Source organism: Hirundo rustica, chromosome 1 (assembly GCF_015227805.2).
Source record: "Hirundo rustica isolate bHirRus1 chromosome 1, bHirRus1.pri.v3, whole genome shotgun sequence".
In the NCBI taxonomy this organism is placed as follows: Eukaryota; Metazoa; Chordata; class Aves; order Passeriformes; family Hirundinidae; genus Hirundo; species Hirundo rustica.
The window spans coordinates 151703143-151713476 of record NC_053450.1 but is presented as its reverse complement, the minus strand read 5'-3'; the positions used below and the strand labels follow the sequence as shown (position 1 = coordinate 151713476).

At 46.3% G+C, this 10334-nt stretch overlaps 1 protein-coding gene across 1 annotated transcript; it reads right to left on the bottom strand.

Moving 5' to 3' along the window:
* Positions 1–624: 624 nt before the first annotated feature.
* Positions 625–6673, bottom strand: LOC120755673 (LIM domain-containing protein 2-like). Its single transcript, XM_058421451.1, has 4 exons — positions 6667–6673; positions 5180–5304; positions 3624–3763; positions 625–755 (listed from the first exon to the last, which is right to left on the bottom strand). Exons 1-4 carry the CDS (start codon positions 6667–6669, stop codon positions 625–627), a joined length of 399 nt encoding a protein of 132 aa, XP_058277434.1. The 5' UTR covers positions 6670–6673.
* Between the last annotated feature and the right edge of the window lie 3661 nt (positions 6674–10334).

Sequence of the window (10334 nt, the reverse complement as noted above, 5' to 3'; positions counted from 1 at the left end):
TTGCGAGAATATTTTATTTTATTTTATTTTATTTTATTTTATTTTATTTTATTTTATTTTATTTTATTTTATTTTATTATTTTATTTTATTTTATTTTATTTTATTTTATTTTATTTTATTTTATTTTATTTTGTTTTATAATTTCATTTCATTTCTTTTCATTTTGTTCTATTTTAAAAGTCAATAATTTTAATACCTTTATCTTTTTTTTTTTTACAGACAGCTGATTAAAACATGTGAATTGATATTCTCTATGACCCTTTTTGTAGTGCACGTGTTCATGCTTTGACCCTTTTGAAGTTTCTCTTTATCTTGTTTATCATTAGTATAATTGTTAACTCCTATCACGCTTATGTTATGTAATACTTATGCAAAGGATAGTCAGGGAGGAGCAGAGTGCAGTGGCACAGAGTGAGCAGGTTTAGCAATGTCCCCACACCCCAAGACTTCAAGACACCAGGGTTCATTTCCCTCCTCAGCCCTTCTGACCTTGCAAGGTCATTTCATTTCTCTTTGTTTCTCATTCTCCAGCTCATTTCAAGAATCACTTTTGGTCCCATATAAGCTAACTTGTGCTGCAGGGAGGGCTCTATGGGTTTTTTAACCTTTCTTTTCTTCCCCACCTATATGAAGAACTCCTTCTCTGAAAGGTCATAATTCAACATCTCCAAGTCTTCGGAAGACAGACTGTCGTAATCTTCTTCTGCTCCTGATGTTTTTCTTCTGTTGTTCATTTTTTCAGGAGCCTCCTGGCCTGTTTTGGTTGAATCAACATCAAAATGATCAAAGACACCCTGATTAGAGGTTTCAGAAGCACAGCTGCTGGACATGTATGTTAGGGGAAAATCATCATCCTGTGTAGGGACATGCTTTTTTGTGGAGTCTTCAGTACTGAAACCCATTCCAAACTTTTCTTCTGCTGCCTTTGGAGCCTGGCGTTGTGGGTCCACCTGCAGCAGGAGTTCACAGCTCTGAATCCCTTCCAGGTCTCTAATATTCATCTCATCCTGCCCATCAAGAAGTGAGAGGCTGGAGGTGTCCCAGAGCTCTAGTGAGGTGTTTGTTTCAGATGAGATTTCCTGGAATAAATCTGAAGGATTTGGATCAAAAAAAGATGGAGTTTCTGCCTCTGAGTTTTGCAAATCTGAATTTGGAGTTTTCTTTGCTATACTGGGGAAATCTTGTCCTCTAGAAAAGAGCAAGTTACTGCCTCCCAGAAAATCCATGTTGCCAAACTGAAACTCAGCATCCTTGGGTAACTTTTCTGAATTGCCTGTTGAAAAAAATATCCCATCCTGTGCCACTGTGTCCTGGACATCCAAACTCAGCGGGTTCTGGGTTCCTGGCAGATGAGCATCATGGTGATTCCATTCCCTGGTGAGATTTTTGCTGTTGTCAGCTGCAGACACAAGCTCTGGAGGAAGCTGCAGAGGGTTTGTTCCATGATCTGAGATTCCTGCACCTTCTTTTTGATTGTTCTCTGCTGGCATCACAGGGTGCCAACAGCTGTCCTGTTGCTGCCAAACCTGACTGTTTAAAAACACTTGGTCATGAATATCAAGTTCAATTCTCCCACATTTATCATCATGTGACATGGCTGTGCTGGGAGCTGACAACAGGACATCAGTCTCCTTGCCCTCAGTAGAGCCTGAGAATCCTCCAGAGCTCTCCTGGATATGTTTAGGGAACACCTCCATCTTTCCAGGCAGCTGATCATTCTTGGGGGCATTTTGCTTTGCTTGGCTGGAGGAGCTGAGGAGGCCCTGGGCCTTTTCTGTCCTGCCATCAATATTTGCTTGGTCTGAGGATGCTGCAGGTTTTTCTTGTGGACTCTGCTTCTTCTCTGAAGAGCGACCAAACAAAGTGGCAAGGGCTGATTGGTGTTTTGTGGGTTTCCTCTGGGTTGTTGTTTCTTTCCTGGGAGTTCTGCCTTTGTCTTCAGAGCCAAAAAGGGTAATGAGGGGGTTTTTCCCAAGCCTGAAACCTTTACCTGATGTCTCTCTACAGGCTTGGCTGCTTCTGGCCTCCTTGCTCTGGGCACCACTCTGTGACATAGGCGCAGTTCTTTCCCCTGGAAGTTTCAGATCCACTTTTTCTTCACCTGCTGGATGGCCTGCAGATTTGTCCAAGGATGCATTTGGTTTGGAATATTCTGATGTCTTGGCTGGTTGCTCAGAAATGTTCAAGGTGTTTTCGCTAAGAACTTTCCCGGAATCCTTGGACTTGGGGTTGTTGATTTTATCATGTGAGGGGCAAGTGGCACAAGTTTCTTTCAGAGGTGTGTCTGTTGATACCAGAAAATCCTGGTCAGATGATTCAGTATCTTGTCTCCAAATACCCTCATGAGTGTTACTCTTCAGTGGGTCACATGTGTCCTGACATTCTGTTTCTTGTAAAGAGGACACATTGTGATCATCTGTCCTGTCTGGACAACCAGGTGAAAAGACTCTGCTCTTTTCATCTTCATTTTCCTGAGATGTATGCTCAGGACTGGGCTCTTCCAGAGGAACTGACATAGTTACTGGTTTCTCTTCTTTTGTCTTCTCAAATTCTGACCCTTCGCTCTCAATTCCAGGCAAATCACTTATGCTCAATGGCTGCATATCTTCCCCCAAAGTTAATGGCATCTGTTTCCCAGGGAATGCTCTGGTGTTTGAGTTTGATTTCTCATTCAACATTTCAGTGATCTCAGGTGACGCACCCAGCCATTCTGGCTCCAGGGAAGCTGACGATACAGAAGAGGTCCTCAACACACCAGAGGGGGAATGGGCTTGTTCAGCTTCATTTTCAGGGGGATCAGCATCCTCAGCTATATATTTTAGCTCTGTATTTGTGGTGTTTCTGGTTTTTTTGGGCTCTCCTGGCACATGGATGGTCTGTGTGCTGTTCGTTCCCTCTCCAAGGTGATGCTTGGCCCCTGCACTATCTGGGGTGTCTATGGTCAGTTCAGTCTTGTCCTCTGTGATTGTGCCTCCTTTGCTGGGTGTGCTCAGTGACCCACAGACCTTGTTGTGCGTCACTGGGACCTCTGTGACCCCTGAGCCCCCTGGGTACATCCTCGGAGCGGGTTTAGTGCTTTGGTGTGTGGGGTGGGGAGCAAGTGAGGCACGAGGCAGGGGTTTCACAGGCTCCAGGACGGGAGGGAGGGAGGCACAGGCAGGTCTCCTCTTCAGCTGGGCTTGGCCCTGCTGGATTGCAGCCACTCGCTGGGACACCTTCCCACCCCTCTTCCTCTCAGGCACATCCCCACCCCCAGTCTCTTCTCTCTGCTCTCTGTTCTTGGGCCAGGAACACACCTGCTCTCTTTCCTTGGTGTAGGTGATTCCAGGTAAGAATCTTCCCTTCTCCACTGCTCCCTCCTGACCCCTGAGCACCGTCCTGCCTGCCCTGCTGCCTGCAGCCTGGTAGGCTGGCAGGCTCAGTGCAGGCTTTTTCAGGGAGCACACTCCATTTCCAGCTTTCCCATCAACAGCCAAGGCTGGTTCTGAAGGTGGCCAGACTGTTCTGAGTTTGTTCCCTAAGAGCCCAGCCCTGCTGTTCCTATGCTCAGCCAGCTGCAGATCACACTGTGCATTGAAGGATGCAGGTTTCTCTCTTGTTTCAGTCTCTTTGGCCCTGTTACACCAGTCCCAGGGCTTTGGCCCCTGCTGAACGTGGTGGTGCTCCAGTCTTTCCATCTCACTTCTGCTTCCAGCCCCAGCCATCAGCTTGTAGTGGACTTGGCAGTAAAACACCCCGTGGAGGGCAGCATAGTTTTGCAAGCTGGAAAACACACATTGGCACAATTGTCAGTGGCTGTGTGGGAGGGGAGATGTAGCACTGATGGGCAGCCTTTCAGCAAAATCATTTTTCAGTGGGGAAGGGAGGGAGCGGGTTGAAGAATGGAGCCTTTCAAAAGTAGTGTTGGCTTTCGCAGAATATGTTTGATTTTTCTTTCAAGCACCAAAACAACTTGAAAAATAAAACATTTCCTTGCAACACCTCTGGGGGCTGTAGCCCAGGTTATGTGCAATCCCTTTCTCATTTACAGGCCAGGCTACGTACCAGCACTTCATCTCTGCCCCTGTACACACAGTGTGGACCTTGTGGGTAATAGTGTCCAGGGCTCCCATGACACAGCAACTGCAGGATGGCAGGAAGTGTCTGCAGAACTGGGGGCAACAGGATTTCAAGCAGCCTCACGGGGGGGGCTGTCTCAGCGACAAGTCAGCGTTGTGCCCTGGTGACAGGGAAGCCAACTTCATCCTGAGCTACATGGCGTAGAGATGTGAATGTTCCTCTATATTTTACTTTTGTAGGATTCCATGTGGAGTACTTTATCTAGTTTTGGGCCCTTCACAGCAAAAAAAGACATTGCTGTACTGGAAGGAATCCAGCAAAAAGCCATTGAAGTGGTGAGGACCTGTGTCATCTGAGGAGAGGCTGAGAGCTGGGTTAGCCAGGTCCTACCAGGAGAAGGTTAGGAGGGAGAAACTCACAGCGGTGTGTTTCTATTTTATGGGAGGTTATAGAGAAGACAGGGCTGGAGTGCTCCTGGAGGGGAACAGTGACAGGATGAGAAGCAATGGGAAAAAGTTGTAACACAGGTAATTGTGAGGAGATGCAAGAAAAATAATTTTCACTGGTGGTCAGATGTTCAAAGAGGGCCTCAAATGAGACTGTGTAACCTCCAGCCTCGAAGCCTTTCACACCCCTCCTGGACATGTCCTGAACTCCTAACCTCCTTGGGCCTGAGGAGGCTGGGTGGAGGCTTCCAGAGGTGTTTTTCAACCTACCTGGCTCGATGTGATGCTTGGGAACATGATTTGGTGTTGGATCAATGGTTGGACTCGATCTTAGAGGCCTTTTCCAACATTAATTTTTCTATGATTCTATGAACATAGGAGGCACCCAAATGACTCTTCCAATTACATCCCATATCAGTATTCCAAACTGCAAATACTTATTGTGGTTTCAGCTCACCCTCGCACCACCATCCGTGCAGATTCCTGATCCACAGGTGTCTGCAGGCTTGAGGTGGGCAGATCTCAGCCTCCAGTGATGGAAAGGTAGATGGAATCAGACAAATCTATTACTCATTCCCTGAGTCCTGCTCTGTCGGAGTTATCCTTAGACAAATTTGATGGAAACTACTTGGGCATCCCTTAAAATTAAATGCACCTGAGTCCTACCACTCACCTCAGCTTCCTCCCGCAGACCTGGCAGCAGAAACACGAGCTGTGCACACAGACCTTGTCAGTGACCACACGCTCCATGGGGTAGACAGGCTTCAGGCAGGAGGCACACATTTCTTTCAACATGGGCTGAAGAGGGAGAGAGCGATGTTAAATAATGGAATCACGACCACTTGGAAGTGCATCTGCCAGGCAGTTTACTGAATCTCCTGCTTGTGTTGCGTTTTCTTGTTCTCTTGCAGATCTGTTGTGAGAGCTCAGATTCCTGTCTGACTCAATTTGGCTGTCATCTTGGATGGGTCAGTGTTAATTTTCAGTCCGAACAGAAAGACAGAACACCCTTGGATCTCTGATGAGAAAAAGCACATTCATTTGCCTGAGAGTAAATGGTTCATTCGGTTGAACCATTTAGAAGCCTTGAGTGAGGTGAGAAATGTTGCTCTGACTCAAAAACTCTGTGCAGCTCCTGGAATCACTGGTATCTTATGGCTGCTCACACAGACATAGTCCAAACCCTGGAAAGGCAGCTCATATCAGCATAAAGCTTCCACAGCTCCATGGATCTGGTGGTTTACTCCACTGTGCTTACTCTCTGGATTGTGTTGTGTGACCTGATTGCCTGAACACCTCTTTATGTGAAAAGCCCAGAGAATCTCTCTGGAATATATTGCCAGCACCAGCCGCATTTGTGGAGAGAGAGAGGGGAAAAAGAATCTTGGCTATCAGCCCATCTGTAGAAATAGCTCCAGGTATTCTGCGTGGTCAAGTGAGTCAGAGGATGCAGGTGGCAGTGAGGATGTCTCTGTGCACTCCTCACTGTGGTGCAAAGCAGAGGCTCAGCGTAGCTTAGAGTTAATCTGAAAATGCAGGTCTTTCCAAAGCCCCAGACGGAGCACAGCTGGGCTCAGCCTAACTCTGGCAGGTCAGTGCTCTGAGTACTGACACTCCCTCACATCAGGGCAATGCTGCCTCTTTGTAGGGAGCTTATTTGCCACAGTTTTGCTGGGGCTCTCTGATCCCTTTGTTTGCTTGGTTGTTTGTTTGTTTGTCCTTACATATATTCCTACCCTGGTTTACAGTATTTCCAGCTCAAAGAACAAGTAAGTTTACTTTCTGCTCTCATGTGGAGTGGCTGATGGTCAGATTTTAGCTGTGACCAGAGTAAACAAGTTGGCATCCAGAGAAGCTGTAGATGCCCCTACCCTGGAAATGTTCAAGGCCAGATTGGATGGGGCCTGAGCAACCTGATTCAGTGGAAAGTGTCCCTGCCCAAGGAAGGGCTTTGAAATTAGATGATCTTTAAGGTCCCTTCCAACCCAAAACATTCTCTGGCTCTGTGATCCTATGAAACAGGAAAGATGTTTCTGTATTTCCAGAGATGAGTTGACATGAACAAGACAGGGAGCAAAACCTTGTCTTTCACTTGCAACAGACGCCTGGGGAACAAATTTTTAACCTTTTAATTTTTAACTTCCATTTGTCTGAACATACCATTAAGGCCAAGTAATCTTTGTTTTCCTGTGACAACGGTTTCAAGAAGATGATTTTAACATCTTGAGGTTTCTTTCTTCCTTCTAGAGAGAAGCACACAAACAAAATCCCTGTCTTTCCTTCAGTCTGAAATGATCCCATCACCCCTCTGCTCTTCCAGTCCTTTGCAGAGAGCAGACCATAAGTCTGTAAGTGAATACAGGAGTAACGGGTGTCTAAACTCCCAGTGCTCTCAGTGGAGGTCCAGTTAAGGGATTCTAAAGATTCTAAAGAATCTAAAACATCTGCCTTGAAACAGGCCCATGTAGTTGTGCAAAATCAATTTACTTGCAAGGTGAATTTCACCAATGTGACTGCAGAACTTCCTCTGATGGTGATGATCTCTCACCCACGCTCTTCTCTGTGTCCTGGCAGAGAAGAGAGTAACTCAACATGTCTGTGTTATATAAGAAAAAATTGCTTTCCTTTAATCATGAGCAAAGAAGGAAGAAGAGCTGTTTAGCAAACAAACAGGATCTCTCTCCTCTGAACTGGGAATGAGTGTCTGAACTGGAGTGTGTTTCCAGAGTGGGATAACCTTTTATAGGGGATACTGGTCTCTTTCACGGGGGGATTTATTTTCAATGCTCCTTGTCTGACGCACGGCAAACACTCCTGCTCTTCAGAGGTGTATTTGTCAGCCCCAGGAATAGCCTTCCTAATGGTCTGGAAGATACAGAGGTGATTAGAAGCAACTGAATGGCACTGTGGGCAGGGAAATTATCCCAAAGCTTCTGTGAAAAGCAGTTACAGGGTGTTCCCGGAAGGATCTTCCAGCACACTGCTGATTACTGCAGTGCTGAAAGTTGCAGATGGATTATGGCTTATCAGTTGTTGCCTTTTTTGTTCCTTGTGTGAATTAAAACCTTTATATAGCAGTAGAGGTCAGCCTGATAACGCCTGTGTTATTGACAAGTGGAGAAGCTGGGGAAGGGTCTGGAGTACAGGGCTTGTGAGGAGCAGCTGAGGGAGCTGGGGAGGCTCAACCTGTAAAAAAGGAGGCTTGAGAGGCACCTTCTCACTATCTACACCTCCCTGACGGCAGGGTGCAGCCTGGGGTTTTCTTTTCTCCCAAGCAGAAAGTGATAGGACCGAAGGAAATGGCCTCAAGTTGTGCTAGGGGAGGTTTAGATTGTGTGTTAGAAAATATTTCCTCACAGAAAGGCTGCTCAGGCACTGGAACAGGCTGCCCGGGGCAGTGGTGGAGTCACCATGCCTGGAGGGATTTAAAAGATGTGTAGATGTGGCCCTTGGGGACAGGGTTTAGTGGCGTGTTGGTAGTGCTGGGTTAATGGTTGGACTCAACGGTTTTAGAGAGCTTTCCCAACCTTAATGATTCTGTGCTTCCGTGGTGAGCAGGAATCTTTCAGACTGAAGACTGAGTGTCCTCAGGGGGGGCAGTGACTAACAGAGCTGGGACGGGCAGAACTTTATGTGGGCACTTCAAATGAAGCCTATTTTCTGTCCACTGCTGCAGAGGAACAAAACCTGTAGCCGGACTTGTCCTTTGACCCCTCAAGGAGGTCCAGTTCTTACAACACCAACTGTCCTTTGTCTCCTGGTCCAGATAATTCTCCCATCCTGCTTACTTTTGAAAATATCTACTGTGTGAGAATGCAGAGACTGACCAGGGCAAAGAACAGTGAACAATGCCATGTCTTGTACCCCAAAATCACAGAAAATCTGTGACAACTCATTAGGGATATGAAAGTTTGTATGTGCTCTGCTGGTTTATTATTGCAAAGTCTGAAGTGCTGGGAATGTGAACTGATCCTTCAGTTTGTGTTTGAGTTCCAAATCTTTGCATTTGTTTTTTCTCTCCAGCTCTTTCGGTGTCTCAAGGAGCCATGCATGGTGCTGAAATAATGCAGCATCTGTCTCCTCATCATGTTTCAGTTCCTAGCTGATGGAAATACCATGAAAGAAACGCGTCTTAAATGATCTTAGCCTCATAAATGGCTCTTTGAGACATTTATGATCCTGTAAAACCAGATACACAAACAATAAGACTGGCATTTTTAAGCAGTGGCAGTGCAGGACATTTGGGTTTATTTGAGTTTATGTGGAGTAATTTTCATTGCCCAAATAACCTGTTTGCAGCTTACTAAAATTGTTCCACAGCTGTCCTTCAAGAGAAATGAAACAAATGTGTGATGGAAGCTGAGATGGAAACAAACAGGGAGAAAAAAAGAGTGTTGAAAAAAATTTGAAGATTATCTCCAGATAACTAGCTCTCCCTTATTTTTGCAACTGGTCCTACTAAAGGAATTGGGAAGGTCTAAGTAGTTATTTTTTTCTGATTGCCTGAAAAATAGATTTTCTCAGTTTATTATGATCTGCTCTTCCAGCTCAGCCTTCAGCGTGGAACTGAAAATTATGTCCCTATTATTCTTTTGGCATGTCTTTGAAACAGCTGGGGTTCTAGATGTAAATCAATGCATTCTGGTTATGTACCTCTTTTCTGGGGAGGAAGCAGAACTCCGACGTGGTCTGGAACACCTTGAACAAGGTGCTCACAATGCAAGATGACAACTGCTATTTAAAACCTAACTATGGGCTTAGGAATATGGAGCGGTAGACTCTGAACTGTCCCTTCCTCTCCAGTGTCCTGCTCCTAATTCATTACTGTGGGCTCTTTTTCCTCAAAGGAAAAAAAGGCAAACATTAACTGTAACAACTTACTTCTTCCTTTTTAATGAAGTTACAGTCCCATTCTCAGATAAACTGATGGACTGAGAAGCGAGGTGTCTGCCTGTAGATCAATCTGAAGAGTACAGTCAGACCCACAGGTTGGCGGTCTAAGTCTGAGCCAGGCTGTAGGATGCAGCTCCACAGCCTCACCTTGAGTCCTGTGGGCAGTTTTGGTTGCCACAGTGCAAGAAGGACATTAAACTATTAGAGAATGTCCAAGGGAGGGCAACAAAGATGCTGAAGGGCCTTGAGGAGAAGCCTTGTGAGGGGCAGCTGAGGACACTTGGTCTGTTCAGCCTGGAGAAGAGGGGACTGAAGGGGAGACCTCATTGCAGTCACAACTTCCTCGTGAGGAAGAGGGGCAGATGCTCACCTCCTCTCTGTGTGACCAGTGACAGGAACTGAGGGAGTGGTAGGGGATGTCAGGAAAATATTCTTTCCCCAGAGGGTGGTTGGGCACTGGGACAGGCACCCAGGGAAGTGGACACAGCTCCAGCCTGAGCTCAAGTGTTTGGACAATGCTCTCAGCCACATGGTGGGATTTTGGGGGATTTCTTGTGCAGGGCCCAGAGCTGGATTTGATGGTCCTTGAGGATCCCCTCCAACTCAGGGTGTGTTTTGATTCTGTGAGAAAACACCCAGTCCCTCCATGGGCTCCTTGCATTCCCCCACAGCTGGAGTGAACTCCTTGCCATGCACCCACCCCTGAGCTCAATGTGAGGTGAGGCACAGCAGTGAGTAAGGGAGCTGAGGTTGTTGTCCAGGGGAGCCTGGAGAAAAGCAGACTCAGGTGTGACCTTATCACTCTCTACAGCTTCATGAAAGGTGGCTGTGCTCAGGTGGGGGTTGGTCTCTTTCTCCAGGCAGCAACTGACAGAAGGAGAGGACACAGCTGTGCCAAAGGAAATACAGGTTGGGTATTAGGAAAAGGTTTTTTA